At 39.1% G+C, this 23,215-nt stretch overlaps 1 protein-coding gene across 1 annotated transcript; it reads right to left on the bottom strand.

Moving 5' to 3' along the window:
• Positions 1-277: 277 nt before the first annotated feature.
• Positions 278-1,563, bottom strand: FANCF (FA complementation group F). Its single transcript, XM_049649211.1, has one exon. It carries the CDS (start codon positions 1,477-1,479, stop codon positions 400-402), a length of 1,080 nt encoding a protein of 359 aa, XP_049505168.1. The 5' UTR covers positions 1,480-1,563; the 3' UTR covers positions 278-399.
• Positions 1,564-23,215: the final 21,652 nt, after the last annotated feature.

Below are 23,215 nucleotides of genomic sequence, written 5' to 3'. Positions count from 1 at the left end.
GCACGAGGAGGGGCTCGAACTCAGACAGCAAGGTCATGACCTGAGCTCAAGTCGGAGGCTTAACAGACTGGGGCCCCAGGCGCCCCAGAAGTGAGCCTTCTAATATGCAAACTATTGTTAACCTCATGGCTTTAAGGTACTTGCAATGTCACTCCTGTATCCACAAAATCCATGACAACACGAGGCAGTTACTTTGCACAATTGTAACTGTAAATTATAATTCCGTCTATTACAAATTAGCACCTAAAATACTATTTTGGACACATGAAAGTACAGATCTGGTGCAAGCACTGGAATTTTAATTTGGTAAACCATACATTCAAGTAATAACAAAACATGGCCCAAAGTGAACTGGGGCCCGGTCTGAGACCTAAAACTTCTTTTTTCCTAAGTGCAATATCATGACCCACACCCAAGAGCTAACAACAGGTCTGTCCAGATGCTGAGACCACGGACTTGAAAATCTCCATCCTTCGCCTTACAGGACTCCAGGGCAGCTAGAACGTCATCTTTCAGAGGTGGGGGGGCCTGACAGAGGCTTTGAAATTTGCCATACAACTCCTCCCAGGGCACATGTTGGGACTCAGTTCCAATCCAAATGCCTTTCTGAAGGTCGTAGTGCAGATGTCGGGCCCAGTCTGCGAGCAGACCCAGATAGACCCGGGAGAGCTCTGGGTGGCGGCCTGCCACCGAAGTTAAAAGCCCGGCTGGGAGGTTACGGCAAAAGGCGGCCATGACATCCGACTTCGTCAAAAGCCAACGGACCAGCTCCTGATCCCCGTCTGCGAGTGTTTTGGGGGTTCCCGGTTCCAGCTCCTCTTCTTGGGGCCGGGGAGACGACGGGGGGAGCAACAGCGCGGCCGCTATCACCTTCAGAAAGTTGTTCTGAGGCAAGCGCTCCCACAGGATGCTGAGAAACCGGCTAGGGCCCTCGGCTTCGGCCTTCGGCACCTCTCGCAGACGCGCCAGCAGCAGCTCCGCCTGGGTCTTCAGCACTGAGTCCTCCTCAAGCACCGAGTTCTCTCCGTAGCCGCTGAGGCGCAGCAAGTGGACAGCGGATCGGCGGCGGGCGAGGCGGGCCAGGCTGCCTTGGAGCGTCTCCGGGTCGGCGTCCGGGACGCCAGGGCCCGGAAAGAGCTCCTGCAGCAGGTAGTGATAGGCGGCATCCCCCAGGGCCCGGTTCTCTAGCAGGCGCAGAGACAGCAGGAGGTCACAGCGCTCCAAGGCCTGGAAGTTCGTCAACCCGGGGACTGGAGAGGACCCAGAGCCGCCCTCCAGTCTCCACTGGTTTTGCAACCGCCGTTCCAGAGCCATGCGAATGCGGACATGGCGTCCAAAGCGCCTATGGACGTGGCGCAGGTAGCGAGCCCACTGCAAGGCCCTGCGCACTGTCGTGGGGTCCCAGGTCCTGACGTGGGTCGTGCGGGAGACCGCCAGCACCTCGGAGAAGCGCTCAAAGTGCTGCAGGAGCGATTCCATGGGGGCGTGCTTACTTCCGCGTTCACCTTGGAGACGCCGACTCTCTGCGTGCCGATTGGAGCGTCTGTGTAAGGATACGCCTCTCTACAATGCTATTGGATAAAGTCCCTGTCGATATGACAAGGACGTTCATCCGGGTACTTTGACCCTGGGAAATTTAAACTGGAGAAAAGGCCCCGCGGTTTTACTTTTGCCACTAAAGTTAAGGAGGGAGGGGGCGCAAATGTGGGGTGTTCAAAACAGAGTTCCCTGCGTCACGTGCGAGATACCGTTAGTCGCGAGAGTCTCCATGCTTCTTTCACTTTGGAAATAAGCCCAAGTAGAAATTTCTTGAGCTTGGCCTGAGATGGTCTTTGCTAAGGTTTATTGGGTAATGCCAGACATGCTGTTAAATATTAAATGAAATCTTTAGTTCAATTCAGCTTAGTAAAAAATGTACTGACCACCAATTAATTAATGCCAGGCACGTTCTTAAATTCTGGGCCTTCACATTGTTATTTTGCTATTAGAGCTGAAGCCCAGATTAACTGAAGCAAACAAAAAACTTCAGTACTTGTACTTTTAAATTTTTTTTAAAGAATTTAAATTTTTATTAGAAAATTGCACTTTTTTTGTTTTCGTTATTCCCATGGCAAAATAGCTTAGTTGACTTTCATTTCACACAAATAACTGAGCAAAATGACAGTTAAGACACTATGACAGAAATATATTTGACTAAGATTGTGGGAAGAGAGGGGAGAGGAAGAAGGATTCAATTCTGGAATGTCATCTGGATTATTCACTCATGCATTCAAAAAATACTTGCCAACTTCTTAGAGGTTGCATTGTGTAAATACGACAGTTTCTAACTTACTGATGTTGGTGACATAATTCATTTAAGCTGAATTTCTTCACAGTCCTAAAGACACTAGCCAACACTTTTAATTTAAGTAAGCAGAACTGATGTTTCCTTTTCTTTTGTTTTAACAAAAAGGGGAAGAGAAACAAATTTAAGAAGGGGAAGAGTCATGTTTTATTAAAATGAACATTCCCACACTTTTTTTTTTTTAATGAATAAATAAAGCAGTGGTGCTTATGCTGTTAATTCAGTTTTATTTTTTTGGTATTTTTTAGCCCACATTCTTTTGGTCTTGAAGTATTACTTGATTTTATGCTAAGGATACCGTATCCTGAAATTCTTTGTATTGGCTACAAGAAACTTTGAGCCCAGTGTGCAGGCTGCCTTTAGAAAATGTACAGACTTCACTAATTCACTCATTTATTTATGCTTTTATGAAGAGTACTTATTGCATCATATCCTGTAAGATACTAAGGATTTAGTGCTAAAGAAAATAAATGTGACCCTTGGCCTGGTGGAGGAGTTCATCTCCTCACTTTTGAGAGTGACATTAAACAAATAGCCTCAAATGTGGTAAGGAAGATACAACGGACATAGGTCAGCAAGACTTAGGTGATAAGGAGGCCTCTTTAAGAAACTGGCTTTTCCGGGCGCCTGGATGGCTCAGTCCGTTAGGTTAGGTTAGGTGTCCACTTTAGCTCAGGTCATGATCTCACAGTTGGTGAGCTGGAGCCCCGCATTGGGCTCTGTGCTGACAGCTTGGAGCTGGAGCCTGGAGCCTGCTTCCAATTCTGTGTCTCCCTCTCTCTCTCTGCCCCTCCCCTGCTCGTGCGCTGTCTCTCTCTCTCTCAAGGATAAATAAACATTAAAAAATTTTTTTAAAGAAACTGGCTTTTCCCTGGGAAGTTCAAAGATGAGTGTTGAGAAAAGTTTTCATGACCAAGGGAACAGTTAAGTTGCAGATACCTGAGATGAGAAAGTCAATCCATTCAAGAAGGTGAGACATCTTCTATTCAGGATGGGGTGAGACCTTATGGCAAGAATGGTTCATAACTTTTCCAGCTTCGTATCTTTCCACTTACCTCTATAAAATGCTACTTTAGGGGCATCTTGTTGGCTCAGTTGGTTAAGCTTCCAACACTTGATTTTGGCTCAGGTCATGATCTCATAAGTTCATGAATGTGAACCCCGTGTCTGCTCTGCACTGACAGCGTGAAGCCTGCTTGGGATTCTCTCTCTTCTCTCTCTGCCCTTCCCTGCCTGTGCATGTGCTCTCTCTCTGTCTCTTTCTCTCCCTCAAAAAAAATAAATAAACATTTTTTAAAAAGCTATTTTATTTTAAATCCTTACTTGCGCATTATAATGCATAAATGTATGCATATTTCACATTAGCCCATTTTCCTTTTTTTTTATATATGTTTACTTATTTTTGAGAGAGAGGAAGACAGAGTGTGAACAGAGGAGGGGCAGAGAGAGAGGGAGACACAGAATCCAAAGCAGGCTCCAGGCTCTGAGCTGTCAGCACAAAGCCCAATGGCTGGGAGAGGGGGGCAGGGTGCAGTGCAGTGCTGGAACTCATTCAGGTACCCCAGCCTATTTTCCTTAAACAATGTCTGTGAAGTTTTCCCCCTTAGAAGAAAAAAAATAAAAGCCTAGGGTTTAGAGCTTCTCCTCAGTGTTCCATTTAATTCAATAACATTCAATGAGCATTTATTAAGCTTCTACTCTATGTAAAGTGTTAGAGATTGAAAGATAATTATGACAGGGCTTTCACTTCAAGAAATCTACAATCTTGGGGCACCTGGGTGGCTCACTCAGTTAAGCATCTGACTCTTGATTTTGGCTCAGGTCATGATCTCACAGTTTGTGAGTTTGAGCCCCGCACTGGAGCCTTCTGAGACTTCTCTCTCTCTCTGTCCCTTGACCCTCACCTCTCTCTCAAAAATAAATAAATAAGCTTTAAAAAAAGGTGTCTAACAATCTTGAAGCAGGGGTGGGGAGGGGCACAAAAATACTTAACTGTAATGCAAATCGGTTGTTATATGTTTTAAAAACTGTAAGAATGATTCTATGAGAGACCAGTTGTAATCTGGAGAGTTCTACAGGAGCTTTATAAAGGACCAGTACTTTATTTAGGCGTTAAACTGAGCAATCAGGGAATAAAGGAAAATTGAAACGAGAGGAATAACACAGTAAAACATGTAATGACATGACCATGTACCATGTGGACTACACGTACCAGGAGCAATCTCCCATTTCTTGGTTATGATCCCTAAATTCCTGGGAGACAGTAAATTAAGACAGTGAATGGAAGGCTGACAGCTCAGAGCCTGGAGCCTGTGTCTCCCTTGCTCTCTGCCCCTCCCCCACTCATGTCTGTCTCTCAAAAATAAATAGCATTAAAAAATTAAAAAAAAAAAGAGTGAACGGAAGGCCAAATTTCAGATTTTTGTTAAAATATGATAATTATTCAAACCATGGCTGTTAAGCAAAGGTTAAGGCTTTTCCAAAAAAAAAAAAAGGCTTTTACAAAATACATACCTCATAGGGTCCTGGTGAAGAGCAAATGAGATAATAAATGTAAAATGCCATACTTGATATTGTGACTGTCTTTCAATAACCATGCTGTCATCACTCCCACCCACTTTGAAAGATAACAATGCAATTGGGGATACTGACTCAGCTCAGCCCAAGGGGTAGTACCTGGGAATTTTGAGCGAACCATTTTAATCCACCCCGCTCTGAATTCAGTAATTAATTTAGGAACCCAGTCTTTTATTTATTTTTTTAAGTTTTTTTGTTTTTGTTTTTGAAAGAGAGAGACAGACAGAAACAGCACGAGTGGGGGAGGGGCAGAGAGAGAGGGAGACAGAATCCCAAGCAGGAGCTGAACTGTCAGCGTGGAGCCCTAAGCGGGTACACAAGCTGAGTATCAGTCATGCTTAAGAGCTAGTTTCTGTCTTCCTCTTGATATTGTTATACGTTTATATGAAGTCCGCAGCTGCCGCAGCCATCTCCTTCCCCAGAGCCAAAAGAATCTCAGAATCACAAAGAATCCATTGAATTAAGACAACCCTCAAACTAACCCTGTTTAGGATTATAGCCCGATATATTCCCAGTTGTGGTGGGTGTGTGTCTTATTTGTTTGGCTGATGGTGGGTTTTCTTGCGTGTGTATGCCAGTTTCAGTTTCATTTTTGTCACTTTCAGCTAAATGCACCCAACTAGTACAAGCCCTTTAGAACACTGTGCAGCACTTGTAAACAATAAGCATTGGCTGTTGTTGTTGTTGTTGTTATTATATAAGCCTCCAAAGCATACATTTTCTCACATCTGCTCTAAATTCCACTCCTCCCAAATACAAAAGAGCAGCCACCAACATTGTTACGGGTGATGGTGAAGAAAATTTTATTGAAGAAAGATGCAGCTTGCTGCTGAAGTATTTACTCATGGTCCTGCGAGTTTTCTAATACACTCTTGTTCAATGGACTATAAAGACTAGAGAAATCAAATTGATTTTATTCTCTAGGTTAGGTCTAAATTTCTGATTATTTTAAGATATACAATCAGCCGGAAATTATAGGACACTATCCATCTGAGAGACCACCGGAAACAAAACATGCTGGTATCCCTTTATTCTACTCTGAACAATGTCATAGTCCCATATCACTACATTAATTTCAGCTACCTGGTTGTTGAAATAATATCTTTCTATATGAACAAGCAGACCTGGACTCCCCATCTTCAGGCAAGGTGGACACAGAGGGTTTGGGTTTTCCCTTCATCCAGGAATGCCTTCGTGAAAGGAAAGTGTTTTGACTTTTTTATAGTCCCTCTGAGAGCAAATATTATGGGCAATGATAACACCGGATCCTGACTCCATTACCTCATTCAAAACAGGGGTAAGAATAGTTCTGTCTGTATTCTTCAGTAACAACAATGAATAACAAGCTGGTACACCTTTTAAAGAATTTTATTATTGAAATATAGTTGACATATAAGTTATATTAGTTTCAGATGTGCAGCATAGAGATCTGACAATTCCGTACATTAAGCAGCGCTCACCACAATAAGTATAGTTACCATCTGTCAAGTTGGCACAACTTTTGAAGACAGATTTCTCATAAAACTTTGCAGACACTTTCGGATTTTTTTTTTGTTGTTTTTTGCAACAATGCAATCTATCTTTCTGAGAAACTCGTCATGGGAAAGGGGCCCAGGAAGTTAGTGGAAGAGTTCCAGATATCCAAGAAGGACAGGGCATAGAGGAAGAAGGGATTAAAAGGTGAGACTCTCCATGTAGGCACAGGTGTAGATGTTTACCCCAAATCTCTGTTTTTACAAATTTGAGACACTCCTTTCCATTTGCAACTATATGTGGCTTTAAGTGGTCTTTTAGTAGCAGAAAGGCTGCTCTAACAATGCACATATATTCTGAAAATCAGAGCTTTCACGAAAACTTTTAAATTCTTGGTATTAGAAATTTTTGGATTCAAAATTCATTTGCAACATTATTGATAAGGTTTAACATTATGTTGCCTTTATAAGGAAAGAAGAGCTTTTCTTTTAAATATAATCTCATTTCTTGGGGCACCTGGGTGGCTCAGTCGGTTAGACGTCCAACTTCAGCTCGGGTCATGATCTCGCGCTCTGTGAGTTCGAGCCCTGCCCCTGCGTCGGGCCCTGTGCTGACAGCTCGGAGCCTGGAGCCTGCTTTGGATTCTGTGTCTCCCTCTCTCTGTGCCCCTCCCCTGCTCATGCTCTGTCTCTCTCATTCTCAAAAATGAATAAATGTTAAAAAATTTTAAATATAATCTCATTTCCTGTAAATTTTAATTGGCACAAAAATGGTTGTATCCGTTTTATTAACAATATTTCTAGTCAATGGTGACTCTCAATGATGATCAAGAATTGTGATGGACCCTACCAAACATAAAACTAGTATCTATAAAAAATCATGGACTCAAGAATTTCCCTCTAAAAAATCTCAGAGTTTCAAATGTCGTTAAGAAGTTTATTATAAATTTAATATGTAGATTCATCTCTATTCATACTAGCATAACAGGAAAGTGCAAAAAAAAAGTTTTTTTTCACCATGGTTCCCAACTCCTCTTTGTTGACTGCCAGGTGCCACCATGTGAGAAGGGTGGAAAATACTGCTCTAACATAGGCATTAACACAGCTAAGGAAAGGGGAAAAAATAAAGGGCATTACAATTCAAATTAGCCTGCCTGAGGTTTTTATAAATATGATGAGGCAGAAAGTTAGGTGGTTAATTATTCTCTTTTTGTACCTCCCATTTTATTTCATCCATTTTCTCCCTTCTCTCCCCTGCTCTGCACAGAGGACTGGCCTCATCCTTGATTGTGTCAATCTCTTCTCTTACCCTCTTGCATGCTGCTGAATTAACCAGCCAGAGGCATTAGCAAGCAATCAGAAGGAGGAGAGAGTCGTAGGGTTTTTCTTTCTCTGCTCTCAGCTAAGACCTCAGGATTCTTGTTTCTTTCTCTAAAAGTTCAATCAGGCCCCCTTGAGCTTTTGATAGCAACTAATACTCCCTGCAGTCCTGGGGACTTCCTGCTGTTGCTAACCCTGGATACCTTAACACACCTATTGATTTCCTTAACCCTGGCCATACCTCTGTAAATATTGCTCTGCTAAATTATTTTCAAAATCCCTGCTGACTGAGCCTATTTCCTGCCAAGACCTTGACACAGTTATTTGAATTCTCAGCCATTCCTATAATTAACACAAGTCTGTGAGTCATAATATGATCAATCAGTATATGTTTAGGGAATGCTGGGTAGTCTAGTACAATGATTCCCAAATACCTTTCACTGCCATACACTGCTGCCAATCTATTACAAAGTCATCATTATTACAGTGATACATGAAAGATAGACGACAGCACAATGTGAAATGTTTTCATAAACATAATTAATTTAAGCAAAGGGAAAAAAGCATTCCTTTATAAAGCCATGGTGATATTAAATGGTAATTTTGTGTTTTCATTATTTGGAAAAATGAGAGTCTGCAAGTATTATCTTAGATGCCTGCTTTAAAATACCTATGTGTGTGGGGCGCCCGGGTGGCTCAGTCGGTTAAGTGTCTGACTTCAGCTCAGGTCATGATCTCTCGGTTCGTGGGTTCGAGCCCTGGATGGGGCTCTGTACTGACAGTGTGGAGCCTGCTTGGGATTCTCTCTCTCCCTCTCTCTCTCTCTCTGCCCCTACCCCACTTGCACACTCACTGTCTCTCTCTAAATAAACAAACCAATGTAAAAAAAAGAATATATATGTGTGTGTATAGATATATGTTTCTATCTAGATATATAGATAGCTTATAAATCTATGAAATCCACAACTCTGAAAATCTCCTGTCTACTGTAGAAGTGTTTATGAAGACCTTGGAAGATTGTACTAAGTAACAGGGTCTGTGCTCAATTGGCAATCAAATGCTACTGACAACTTTGGAGCACAAGAATGACATGATTCTATCTACTAGAATGCAATGTAGAGAATTGGTTGCAGCCAGCTGGGGAAAATGGCTAAAATGGAGGTCCAGTAGGAAAATATTGCAATAGTTGAAGTGCATAAAATGACAGTTTCATTAAGGGAGTAGCAGAGGAAACATTAAGGACGGGTGGGTAGAAGTTGTGGTAAATTGATAGGAAAATTCTTTGTGAACGAGAATCAATATCCTAATGGAGAGGAGAATCAAAATTACCTAGCATATTCTCTTTAAGTGATTGGTGAAATCTCTTTGTTTTTAATTTTTTTAATGTTTATTTATTTTTGAAAGAGAGAGAGAGAGAGAGAGAGAGAGAGAGAGACAGAGTGCAAGTGGGGGAGGGGCAGGGAGAGAAGGAGACACAGAATCTGAAGCAGGCTCCAGGCTCAGAGCTGTCACAACCCAAGCAAAGTAGGTTGTTTCACCACCTGAGCCACCCAGGCGCCCCTGGTGAAGTCTCTTTACCTTTGGAATGGAATGCTTGGATTGGTGTTGATTTTGATTCATAGCAGTATTTGGGAAAAAGAAAAAAAAAAGCTTGTAGCAAAACATGGCTAAGTAGACATTTTAATGAATTTGTTTAATCCCAGACTACTGTCATCCCTTACCCTCTTTAGGGTCCTCTGGATTAGCATGTTAGATAGTAGAACAAATAATTCGTGGATCGTATGCTAACTTGAGAAGACATCTTGCCTGCATGAGGATTGAGTTATTAAAAATATGGATTGAATTATGCAAAGGGAAGAATTTAAGCAAGAATCTCTCCAGTTCCTTAAATAATCTCAGATTCAATTCCCAGAATCTGAGCATTTAAATTGATACCTCTTGGATTGCTGATATTCAGAAACTATTTAAATACTTGAATTAATCACACTTGAAGAAGCTGTTCTGACTTTTATCATTTTTATGTATTTTCCACTGCTTGGCACATGTTTTTTTGTTTTAATTCTATATAAAAAGGACAATGATGAAATTCATGTTGACATTAATAAAGTATATTATATATAGTTTTATCACTATATATCAATACACAGATTAACACCTTTCTCTATCTATATGTGTGTATTTGTACAGAAGTAAATGACATGAAATTTCTGATAAGACACTGGAACTAAATAATTGAACTACACTTATTTTTAAGATTTCATTTTTCTTTCACAGTTGGTGTTTTTTTTTCTTTTTTCCTAACGTTCATACCAGAAAGAAAAAAATAAGATGAATCAGTTTCTCTCTTTACCTTTGAATTAGGAGTTTGATTTCCATGGAGGAGAGCTCTGTAATAATGTCTGGATGCCTTTATTTTTATCCCACAGTTATCAGTATATTGCTATATAACTACCTGCCAGGAAGGGCTTTTTTTTTTTTTTTCTGGTTCAATAACTTTTTAAGTGTCTGTTGTTCCCATTTTCAAGTCTCCAAAAACTTTTATGTGAATTCTTTCAGCACATTTTTTTCATTATTTCCCAACCTTCTTGTTTTTCTGGATGGCTGAAGTTTCCAGACATATAACCTGAAATGTCCTGAGAGAATTACTATATAAAAAAATAAAACTAAGGAAATGGAAAGCAAAATATGCATGTATAATACATGTATATAGATACGTCAATTCATTTCAAATTTTCCTTGAAAAAGCAATAGATGAATCTAATTTTCCTTACTAATATTCTCTTACAAAATAGCAAATATGGTAGAAAAGTTCTCAAGAAACTTTCTTGTTTTTAATAACTTCCAGACCTAATCTTAGTTCTTAGATTGGGCTAGTCTGTTAATATCATTAATGTCAAGAAGTGTTTTCCCCAAAGATTCCTAACATTGCAAAATAAACGGACCGAAATAAGCCAAATAAGTGATTAAAACAAAATTCACGGTATCACAGAGACATTTTATTGGAATGTAAAAATTCTTTCCGGTAATGTTTTATCAGTAAGTTACAGAATTTTAAATATAAAGGGAGGCTTTAAAGGGAATATTTCACTGTCACATGTGAGGGAAACACTGCATTTGAGGGGAGGGGGAGATGTTTGAAGCAAAAGTGCCATAGTTAATATTTCTTTTTCCTTTATGCTTTTGAGTGGGATAACGAAAGTTGTAACTTTCTACCTACCAGTTTGTGTGTCTTTACTTCAGCTGACCTAGCGAGTAAAAGCCCCTATTTCTTGTTATCTTAGAATATGATGAGTCTTCACCTTCCTCTAGTTGATATATTTTGGTATTCATCTGTTTTATTGATGCTGGACATAGAGAAGGAGATACATACAACTGAGCAATATCTCTTTTTCCAGGATGTTCATAGTACCTGGATCCGTTTAAAGACATTTCAGTTTTCCTTGGATATCTCAGAAAATGCCAAGAGTTCAGAACAAGACAAAATTATTGAGGGAATTGTAAGGTAGAAGGAAAAAAAGCAGTTATAATAATAAAGGCAAGATTTAAAAAAGGTATGTAGCAAGTTAAATTTGACCATATAAAGGGAAACACTGAGAAAATTGTTTTTCAGAGAGATATGTGCCAAATAATGTTATTGAGATATTACAAAGTTAGGGATATTACAATCAACAATATAATTTTAAGCAAATTTGAAAATGTCAGATTTTATAGTAAAAAGCTTTGTGTATTAAAAAAATGTATTTTTTTAAAGTATGTCAACCTAAATAAAGAGGTAAACTGAGGCAACGTCAAATTACCAGAAATTGAGTCTATTTGGGAATAGCAATTTGAGAAATGCATACTGTAGCAAGCTACATATGAGTGAGTCCATTGAGGGTTTGGGGTGGGCTGCATTTATGGTCCAGAAGTGCGAAGAGTGGGGAGTTCACCCCCAATCCAAGCTGCAAGCTCATGGGCTTGAGGATGGAGAGGGATTCTTAGCAGATGTTAGCTGGTTAAGAGATGTATCTCTCTCTTCCGTAAACCAGGTGTTTATGGGAAATCAGTTTCTCCAGATCTTAAGTTCGGTTCTTCCGAGGGTGCATTCATGAGATTCTCTATTTCCTATTTCCTGGGTTCCATTGTAGATTGAAATTCTTTCACCAGTGTAACGTTCCTAACTTTTCCTAGTTCAAATAGAATTTTCTGCTCTTGGGGTTCTTGGTTGTAAAAATATAAAATACGTTTGGTTTTATTCATGTAACTGAGAAAAAACAATTTGGTATTTTTATCCTCTGCCCAACCAGGAGAATATCAATTAATATCTGCAATTGTGTATGATGAAAAATGATTAAAGAGAACACTATTCTCTTCTAGCTTTGCAATGTGGAAATTTTAATTAGTTTTCTTTCTCTTTTTTTTCTTTTACAGATTTTAGTAAAAAGGAAAAAATAGCTTACTTTAAACAAGATGACTGAATATCTCTATAGTGTGGATTATGATGAATTTACCTTTCATTGCCTATATTAGCTGCCAGATTTTCCGTTACTTTCCTCTGGTTTTTCAAACTTAAAGTACTCTGAAGCTAGCGCTCAAGTTCCAGCAGTTCAAGCATTTTCAACTTAAAAAAAAATTGTTTTTAATGTTTATTCATTATTTGAGAGACATAGAGAGAGAGCATGAGCAGGGGAGAGGCAGAGAGAGGCAGACACAGAATCCGAAGTAGGCTCCAGGCTCTGAGTTGTCAGCACAGAGCCGTAGGCGGGGCACAAACGCGGGAACCCAACCGTGAGATCTAGACCTGAGTGGAAGTCAGAGGCTCAACCAACTGAGCCACCCAGGCGCCCTGCATTTTCAACTTTAAATCCATCTATGTGTTCTTGAATTTTGTAATCTCATTAGGTATATAGGTGAGGAGCATGATCTATGAATATTAATCTGACAACTAAATGATAGGAAATTGGAAGGTCACCCCGCGCACATCGTTAAAGGAAATGGACCACTGGAACTACAAAATAAAAGTCTATTTTGAGAAAGGTGGAGTGTTTTGGAAACAGAATCATAAGGCGTTTGACTATGTTAAATTGTTTTTATATGGCATCTTTTTTAGAAGGTAATCCAGAAATCAAAAACCTCCTTCACACACCAGTCATGTCAGCGGCTTAATGAAGTAGAATTAGCACACTGCCAAGTTTGTTTTCTATTTCTGAATTTTCCTCCCTCCCTTCTTCCTCCTCCCTCCCTCCCTTTCTTCCTTCCTTCCTTCCATTCTTTTTATCTTTCTTTTTTTTTTTTTGTCTTTCTGTTCACTCCTTTTTTTTTTTTTTTTTTTTTTTAATATACATGGTCAGAATAAGACTCAACAGCTTTGCAGGATACAAAGCCCTAAGAAAAAGGGAGCTAATATTATTTTGTGCATATAACAGCTGAAAAAGTAGCAAGAAATATATGCAGGCTTTATTTTATGATGTTTTCTAAAAAAATATGCACTTTACCTCTAATCTGACTAAAGTAGTTTCATTTCTATTCCAGAACAGTCTTGTTTTTTCTTTTCTCAACCATGTTGGGACTAATGATTCTTGCATCTGGAACCATTGTCTTCCCTTCTGCTTTACATGAGACTCTTACTTCCACGCTACAAAACCTAAGTCAAGTCCTACCTCTTTTATGAGTCTTTCCTGATAACCCCAGCTGAAAGTAATCTGTTTCACGTCCAGATTCCAATAACGCTTGTGGCTGGACTGTTAATTTGTCATTTACTGTTTACTGGCTTTTACTACAAGTTAGGTTCTTTTTATGATGCACACAGCATAATAGTTTAATGACATGAACCTACTGGATCCGTCACCAAGCTAGGTATATTGCTACTATGAGATCCAATAGTCTAGGTTCATTGTGCAGGGTCTCTCCTCCATAAAAATGGCAAGAATACACAAGTTAATTACATTTTCAAGTGGATATGTGCATCTTAGGTCTGACTTCACCTTTTTGAATGGGATGGCTGTGTTCTTAAGAGTATTTTTAAAGTCCACAATACTTTTTACAGTAACTTACAGGATGCAGGAATGCAAGATGATGGACTGGAAAGGATATTTGTCTTCTTAGATGGTAAGACTTCTTTTCAACAGATGTTGAGCTTCTAGAGGGGAGGGACTAAGGCTTTGAACTTTTGGTTCTTTGAATAATCACTGTTACATAGTTGGTGGTTAGTAAGTGTTGAGCTCAACCAAAGCTTGGAATCAGACAGACCTGGGATTAATATCAGTGTTGCTTTTAAGTTTTACCTTGGACAACTTACTTAACTTTTCTGAGCCTGTTCCTTCATCCGTAAAGAAGACATAATATTTGTTGTAAAGACTCCGTGAAATCATGTTTGCAAGGCATGTAGCACAGTTACTAGTACATCATCATGTACAATTCATATTAGAGAGTTCTTTTTCTCATTAAGGATAGATAGACAATAGATAGAGATGTTAATTGGCAGACAGGAGATTGAGAAGGGTATTCTAGCTACGAGGACTGGCAATATGAAAAAATGAGGTGAGCAAGATGCATTTGAAAAATAGTTTATTCATTTTTTCAACTAATACTTTTTATTTAAAAAAAAATTTTTTTAACGTTTATTTATTTTTGAGACAGAGAGAGACAGAGCATGAACGGGGGAGGGGCAGAGAGAGAGGGAGATACAGAATGGGAAGCAGGCTCCAGGCTCTGAGCCATCAGCCAGAGCCCGACGTGGGGCTCGAACTCGCGGACCACGAGATCGTGACCTGAGCTGAAGTCGGACGCTTAACCGACTGAGCCACCCGGGCGCCCCTCAACTAATACTTTTTGAACCCGTATCACGTACCCTATTATGTGCTAGATATATGCTAATGAATACAATAGAGCCTGCATCAGCAGACCCAGTCTAAGAGAGAAGAAAACTTCAAATAGTCAACAGTCATAGTTGTGATTGGGTTATGGGGTCTGGCAGTTTTAAACAGGGTCCTAGCAGGGTGCCAGGGTGACTCAGTCGGTTAAGTGCCTGATTCTTGATTCTGGCTCAGGTCAGATCTCAAGGTTTGTGAGTTCTAGCCCCGCATCAGGCTGTGCTCTGACAGCACTGAACCTGTTTGGGATTTTCCCTCTCCCTTTCTTTCTGCCCTTCCCCTGCTCACACTCTTTCTCTCTCTCTGTTGAAATAAAGGAATAAACATTTAAAAAATAATAATAAAAATTGGGGCGCCTGGGTGGCTCAGTAGGTTAAGCGTCCCACTTCGGCTCCGGTCATGATATCGCCGTTTGTGAGTTCGAGCCCCGAGTCGGGCTCTGTGCTGACAGCTCGGAGCCTGGAACCTGCTCCGGATTCTGTGTCTCTCCATCTGCCAGCCCCTCCCCTGCTCATGCTCCGTGTCTCTCTGTCTCTCAGTAATAAATAAACGTTAAAAAATAAATTAAAATAAATAAATAAATTAACAGGGTAACAGAAATAGTTGACACTCCTCCTATTGAAAGGATAGACTAACATTGCACAACAGAAGGCATGCTACAGGACTCCTGAGGCTAGATCCGAAAAGGGCCTGCGGCTTCCATGGTTCTCTCAGACTGCCTGCTCTCAGGACATTCCTCCAGCAACACTCTCTCTAGGAATCTGGCCACCCTGCTGTGAGAAGGCCAATTCACATGAAGAAGCCTTCTGTTATCCAAGCCCAGACACCAGATGTGTGAGTGGCAAAGTCTGCAGATTATTCCAGTTCCTAACTGAGCTTTCCCACCTGAGATGTTTTGGAACAGAGATAAGCCGTCCTGCACTGCTCTATTTGCTATTTCCCATAGAGTTTGTAAGCAAAACTATGTGGTAGCTGTTTTCCATTGCTAAATCTGGGGTGCTTTGTTGCACAGCAGTAGAAACTAGAGCACGAGGGGATACCTGGGTGAAGGTGCTGAATTCAAAAACGAAGTTAAAGACTATGAGGTCATTATCACTTAATGGTTCGCTACTATTTTTAAATTCCTCCAGTCAGAATTATTTAAATACTTTTCTTCCTAGGTAAGTGTAAAATAACTTGTAAAGTAACTCATAGGTCCAAGTGATGGGAAATAAATAATAAATAATATAAAAGTTACCGCTTTTTTCCTGATAAAAAGAGACATTCCTTCCTATTGTGTAGTGTCTACCTGGATCTTTATTACAAAACTAAAAGACCATAAAGAGTTAAATGGTTAACTATACTATTGCTCATGGTTAGAAACACAATTTTCATTAGAGAAAAAAATATACTGTGTGATGCTTACATCTGAATTGATAACCAACTCTGTTAGAAAATTAATTGAATTGGAGCTTGAGTTATACTCTTAAGGGTCCAAACTTCTTTTTTTTAAAGTTTATTTATTTTGAGAGAGAGAGAGAGAGAGAGTCAGGGAGGGGCAGACAGAAAGGGAGAGAGAGTATCCCAAGCAGGCTGTGTGCCACCAGCACAGAACCTGATGTGGGGCTTGAACTCACGAACCATGAGACCATGACCTGAGCTGAAACCAAGAGTCAGACACTTAACCGACTGAGTCACTCAGGCACCCCAAGGGTCCAAACTTCTTAATATTGTATCCAACTCTATCTAAAATCTGGTCAGAGCCTCATCCCCTGTACTAGCCTCTATGATCTGAATGCCCAGGCTCTCCAGACTGCCTCTCATTCCCTGAAGACTGGACATGTTCACACCTCCACTCCCGGGCTCACCTCCCCTAAGGTACCATCTAAGGAAGGGTCACCCCACCTTGCCACCTGCCCTGATTCCCAGGGACATGCTGACTCTGCATCACTTTGTTCTTCTGTGGATGGCCTTTTGTACTGATATTTAACATTTATTTCATTTTGTGTTAGGCTAATTCTTCATGCCTGTTTCCTCCACCAATGGAAGATATTTCAAGGGAAAGACTGTGTCTAATTCATCTTTATATTCCCACAGGATCTATCTTCGGTACTTAATAAAGATTTCCTAAATGATAAAAAAAAATACAGAACACACTCTGAGGTAAGTGTGTAACATGGCAAGAAGCATTCCAAAAACACTATCAGGGTCTCCATCTATTCTTTAATTCCAAAATTTGTTCAAAGAACTTGAAAAACAAGAGCAACAAAAAAATTACTGTACTTTGTTGAAATCATAAATTCCAAATAGAAATTGCCAGTTTGTTTTGGAAAAAATTAGTGTCTCTATTGAGGAAGACATCTGTCTGTATAACTCCCATACATAATTTAGTTCTACTTATAAACTCTGTCTCAATGAAAAAAATTAATGTATGGCTTGGCAGGCCTCATACATGCCTCATCTGCTGGAAAAAAAAAATTAAACCAAACCATAAAATGTAAGTAGTATTCTTTCTTGATACAGAGCCTAGCTTTATTCCCTTACCTTCTATGTGTGTAGCACAAATATTTAGGGTTAAATATTAAATTTTAATTAGCAAGATTAGTGCAATGATTAAGGGTGAGTATATGAGATTTTTAAAGTTATTTAATAATTCTGAGGAAGAGTGTTAAATAAGTTTTTTGTTGATAGTATGTTTTTGTATTTTCTGTGCCTCTTGGATCGTACTTTATCCCTGTTATTTCATAGAAATATTATTTAATAAAAAGTAAAAATATCCTTACATGGCGTCATATTGTCTGACTAAAACTGCAGACCAACATTATTCATGAACAAGGAACAAAAAGTATTTCTAAACGAATTGGAAATTTCTTACTTCAATCACAATCATAATTTCTACAAACCTTACACCAGAGCGTATCCTAGTTTGTTGATGTGTCTTCTGATTCTTGCCTTAGAATTCCGGTCTTCAACTTGGCCACATTTCCTGAAACTTGAAGATTTCCCTAGTCTCCTTATGAGTTACAGCAACATATGTCATTAATGAAGGGAGTTGGGTAACCTCCCTGCTCTTGTTCTTAATTCAGCACATGACAGACACCAACCATCAATTAGGGAGATCTGCCTTAGGCACAGAACGTTGAAAATAAATATCTGATGAAGCAAAGGGGATGATCTAAGAAAAAGAAAAAAAAATATAACAGGACTGGGTAAAGGAGAAATTGAATGAATGCGAAGAGTATGTTCATGTGTTGGAGAAGAAAAACAATGTATAATCCAGGTAAACTATAAAGAATTATGGGAATTTAAAAAATAAAAACAAAATCACTGAGAAGTAAATCCTATGCTTCAACGAATCCACAACCAAGTGGTAAAGCAATATGAACAAGTGAAAATCATCCCCATTCTTTATTCACAAGCTACAAGATATATGAGCTAAAGAAAATTGCTGACAGTGGAAATAGTCAAAGGTAGTTCAAGTTACGGTGGATATCACACAGAAGTATTGCTTATTACTTTCCCACTGGTCGTGTCTGTCATGACTGTGTGTATGTCACTTATAACACCTATTTTTGTACTCTGTGCTGGATATTTTCATTTTTACTCTCTTAAAATTTTAATATTTTTCACTCTTCTTTAGTTTTATCTTTCACATAGTATTTTGAGATAACTTACACAAATTTATGAGCACAGGGAAGAATGATTACTGTATTTCTATAGCAAGGAGATAGTGGGAAGGAAGGAATATTCTAAGAGAGAAGAACAATGAAGCAGGAAGAATCCAGTGACCCTGTAAGAGGGGAAAAACTCTGGAAATGTGAATAAGGGGAAGAAAGGGCAGTAGTAGGATAAAAACAGAGTTCTCCATCTCTTCCTTCTTATTTTATAAATTTAAAGATTCTTTTCATGGCAGGACACATCAAAACATAGTGACCCTAGGAGTTGAAAGTCAGAACTCTTTGTTACAGCTCCAGATGAGAGAAGGGTACCAGGCAGAGTCATGTAAAGTATTGCATCCTGGAACAGGGTAACAGCAAACAAGAGCTGTAGGGGACAGCTTTTATAGCAAGCTCAGTGGGTTTACACAGTTTTTCAGAGTTCCCTGTGGACTGAATAATTTGAATAGCTTTGCAGACGTAGGGCAAAGGGGCTCCCCCAGTTGTTGATACCTGGCTTCAGGAAAATTAGAGTGATTGTGGGTAAATATCTCCTTGTCACCTCTTTCTCCTGTGGTGCTTAAGTTTATGTATCAGCCTGACTAGGCCCAAATATTTGGTCAAACACTATTCTGAGTGTTGCCATGAGGATGTTTTTAGAATAACATTTAAATTGGTCTACTGACTTCCCTAGTGTGGGTGGGCCTCATCTAATCAGTTGAAGGCCTGGTAGGCTAAAAAGACTGACTCTCCGTTGAGTGAGAGGCAATGCTTGACTAATTTTGAACCAGAACATGGCCTTTTTTCCCACCTTCAGGCTCAGACTGAAACACTGGCCCTTCCTCCGTCTTAAGCCTTCCGGCCTTCAGACTGGAACTACATCAGCTCTCCTGAGTCTTCAGCTTGTCAACTCACCCTGCAGATCTCAGGATTTGCTAAACACAAGAGCCAATTTCTTATAATAATCTCTTTTGGTTTCTGGGCTATTTGGCCTGCTTATGCAGTGGGAGCTAATTAACAAGAAGCCTTTCCTGACTCCCAACTAGCCTTTCCTGCAGCGAAACCCAAAAGGAAGGAAACTATTTCTAAGTAGAGTTTGAAACCTTCTCTTGACTTGTCCTGGTCAGAAAATCTGTCATCAAACCTTCTGCTGTGTTTCTTTCTGTGAGCTCTTTTTTCATACTGCTATAAGGCATTTGATTAATTCTACATGACATGGAGCCCTTGGTACCTGGGGCAGTGCATCGGGCCTTGAGTGAGGATACCTGACACAAATGGTCTTCTCTTTTCAAAATGATTCTATTATTTTTCTCTCAGAGTATTGCATTACCATATTTTAAACTTTTAACCTAAATTCATTTTAGTTTTATCTCAGAAGTAAAAACTGTTAATGTATAGGCTCTTCCCTATGCTTCAAAAGAGAGTAAAAAGAAAGCAAAGTCAGAAGGAAGGAAAGAAGGAAGGAAGGAAGCAAGGAAGGAAGAAAGGAAGGAAGGAAGTGAGGAAGGAAGGAAAGAAAACATGAGTCTGAATCCCACCTCTGTGCCATTCAACAGACCATTTTTCCTGTTATATTGTGAGCTCCCAGAGAGCAGGGCATATGGCCTCACTTTTATATAATAAGTACACAGACAAGGCTGGAGAATGAATGAATAAATGAATGAATGAATGAATGAATCATGAAGCCATTGATGTAAAAGGGTATAAAATGGAATGCCATAAAGTGGGGACGAGAGAAAATTCAGAGAAAAGATGAATAAAATTCGCTGATCTTTTGTACATTTAATGATGGTAATGTCCTTATCCCTGGGGTTGGGATGAGGAATTACTGTAATGAGACAATGAGATGATTTAGGTGCTCAATTAGTAATAAAATACTTAATATTCATTTCACACTTGCTATCTGCCAGAGAGTAAACTAAATATTTTACAGGTATTATATTATATAGCACTCAAGTCATGCCTATGAGAGAGGAGACATTGGTTAATTTCACTTCACAGATGTGGAAAGGATAGCTGGAAAGGTTAAGTAATTTACACGTAATTTTTAGCAACTAAGTGAAGAAACTAGAACTTGACCTTGGGTTTGTCTTTCTCCAAATCTGGATTCTTAATTATTATGCTAACTGTAATTACTATTATTTTTTACAATTTAATATGTTTATTCTTTGACAGCTTCAGTGGGGACAATGGCTGGTGACATCTCTTTGCAAATCTCGAGTCTGAGTGGCTACTGTGAAAGCAGCTGTACTTTCCTCTGCCAAGGGAAGTCCCTGGTCACTTCCTGTATTGCTCTCTCACTTTGGGCCAAGTGTGCCACATTTCGCGGCAAGTTGCCTGGTCTAGAAAAGCCCTTTGATGAAGAGCTATTTCTCTAAATGTTTCATGTAAATCAGCAGTCGGCAAAGTTTCCCTGATTATAAACTAGGTTATAGTTACAATAATGGAAGTTTCAGCAAGTTTTCTCATTCTTCAACAAAGTAATCCTAAGTTTGTCATTATCAGTGTTCTTAAAATGTAATGGACAGATGGACCACGGTCTGCCTTAAGTCCCAAGAAATGTGACAGTAGAATGTCACTTATAATGTAAATTGTTCTACCCACAATGATGCAAAATCAGCAGCTGGTGCCATCTTTGCAGAAGAATTTCCATTTAGTTCTTTTTTGATGCACACAGTTCTTCCGTTCTTGTATCAGTTCCATCACTATTTATTCATTCATTCAACAACCTTTGGTTTGGTACCATGCTGAGGACTAGCTATGCAAAGATGTATAACCTAGTCCCTGTTCTCAAGGGACTCACAGTTTAGTGGGGGTGGGGCAGGGTGGTGGAGATATAGATGCATAAGAAAATCACTGTGATGTTATAAATAAGATATACAAGAGATGGAAAAATTCTCAGAGCACCAGACAGAGAGACACAGCAGTATTTCTGCAAGAGAGAGCAAGAAAACCACAAAGAAGATTAAGCCACTCCTAGAAGAATGAGTCTGATTTCTTCTGAGGGAGAAAGTAAAAGGTAAAAGATCATTCTAGTCAGCATGAGCAAAGGCATGGAGGTGTGATGGTGTACAATGTTTGGAATATTGTGACATTACATCATGTCAAGTCTACTGCTAACAATATATAGGAACATCTGTTTTGTAGTTTATAATGAAACCATCTGTTCACTGATACCCTATCTTCATTTTGACTGATTCCCTCCTTAGTTTAGTTTCTAGGTCAGATTTTATTTTTTTCAAACTGTGGGTTGTGAAATGTATTTAGCAGTTCTTCAACAGTATTTCTTTTCAAATGAGTGGCATGGGAAGACTAGAAAAAGCCAAATAGAAAAATATCACACAAAAAAATTTTTTTTAAATATCAGAGTGCACTAATGGAGGAAGGTAAGTACTGTTATGTGAAACCTGGTTTGGTCCTGGGTGTCTGAGTGTGTGTCTATGGGTCTGGTCCATAATGTATTTTTTATCGTGGGTCACAATAAAAAAAGTTTGAAAGCCACTGAAGTAGTAATTTTTTCTATTACTTTTCACTGCAATCATATTATATTGGTTATGATTAAACCTTGAGTCCAAATCAACCTTGGTTTTTAATGAAGTGACAAGTGACACAGACTGACCTCATTTATAAGCCTGGCACGCAGGCAAGCATCTGTTTTACTGAACGCTAGTTACATTTTACCAGATGAAACGATTCTAGCTTGGGAATGAAACCATCATTTACAATGTTATTTTAACATTAGTTTTCTATTCTGAGTTCCAAACTACTAAATTAAAGACAATATATAAAAATCTAACCAATTAGTAGTAAGTTTCCTAAGAGACTGGCTTTTACTGTAGTAGTCATTTATTCATTCAACATTTATTGAGTGCCTACTATATACCCATTGGCATTCTAAATGCTGGAGATAACAGTGGTGTAAAAGAAAGACAAGGTTATTGAAATAAAAATAATTTATATTAAGCACTCATTAAATTTGAGCTTCTTGCAATTAGGACGCCATGATATTTTAACAAAAGGTTTAGAAACAAACCACAAAAAAGTTTAATGAAAGACAAGTTAAAAAAACCCACCTCCAACCTAGACAAGGAAAATCACACAACAGTCTACATTGTATAGGGTATTTAAAACTAGATGAGATAAATGGCATATTTCATGAAATGATTTTAATCTATCCCCTGTGTAAAAGTGAGAAGACATAGGCTTATATATAGCACACATTTTGCAAAAATATGAGTCTTAAACAGTAGGGAATGAACATCTCTGCTACTGTTGTGCTGTGCTTATAAAGTTTAAAGTTCTCCATTGAGAGTAAAGGCAATAGATTTTTTTTTTAAGTTGCATGTCAAACTGAGTAAACCTTGAGCTTTTCCCATGAAACTTCTCTCGTTTATTCTTTGTAGTTTTATACATGAATGGTGATGAAAAGTCACAGCCTCCACTTTTTATCCCTAACAGTATTTGTAATTACCACGATAGGACTTTTGTTTGCCTTATGATATTTAGAAAACATTTATTTCAATATATATCAGTTGAAGGCCTGCACCAAGGGCCAAGATGCTAGGTAGGGAAATATAAACATGTTTTACATCACGGATAAAGTATTTCAATAAAATGTAAGTGTTTCACTTATTCCATGGCTTCCTGTGATTCTCCAGCATCACCGCATGTGTCTGCATGTTGCTTTCTGTATCATTATTCTCACCTGCTTTTACAGCTATCACTTGCCATCTTTAAGTGCCTTTTTGAAGTTATTTGGCAATATAAGAGTGTCTTGGTTACCTTTGCACATTTATCTTACCCAGTATGTCTTTCCATGTTATTTAATGTATTCCAACATGCTGTCTGATCCCCATCATCTAGTGAAGGTTTGCCCCACTTTTCAGAATAAGCGAGTATTGATTATTTCCATGAGGGAGAGAAATGAGGGAGAAGAGAGAGAGGGGAATGGGAAGGAGGAGAGGCTGGCCTATAGATGAGGAAAAAGTAAAGAATTTATTGCTCATTTTCTCTATG

Source organism: Panthera uncia, chromosome D1 (assembly GCF_023721935.1).
Source record: "Panthera uncia isolate 11264 chromosome D1, Puncia_PCG_1.0, whole genome shotgun sequence".
Classification (NCBI taxonomy): domain Eukaryota; kingdom Metazoa; phylum Chordata; class Mammalia; order Carnivora; family Felidae; genus Panthera; species Panthera uncia.
This window is presented reverse-complemented; position numbering and strand designations above follow the sequence as displayed.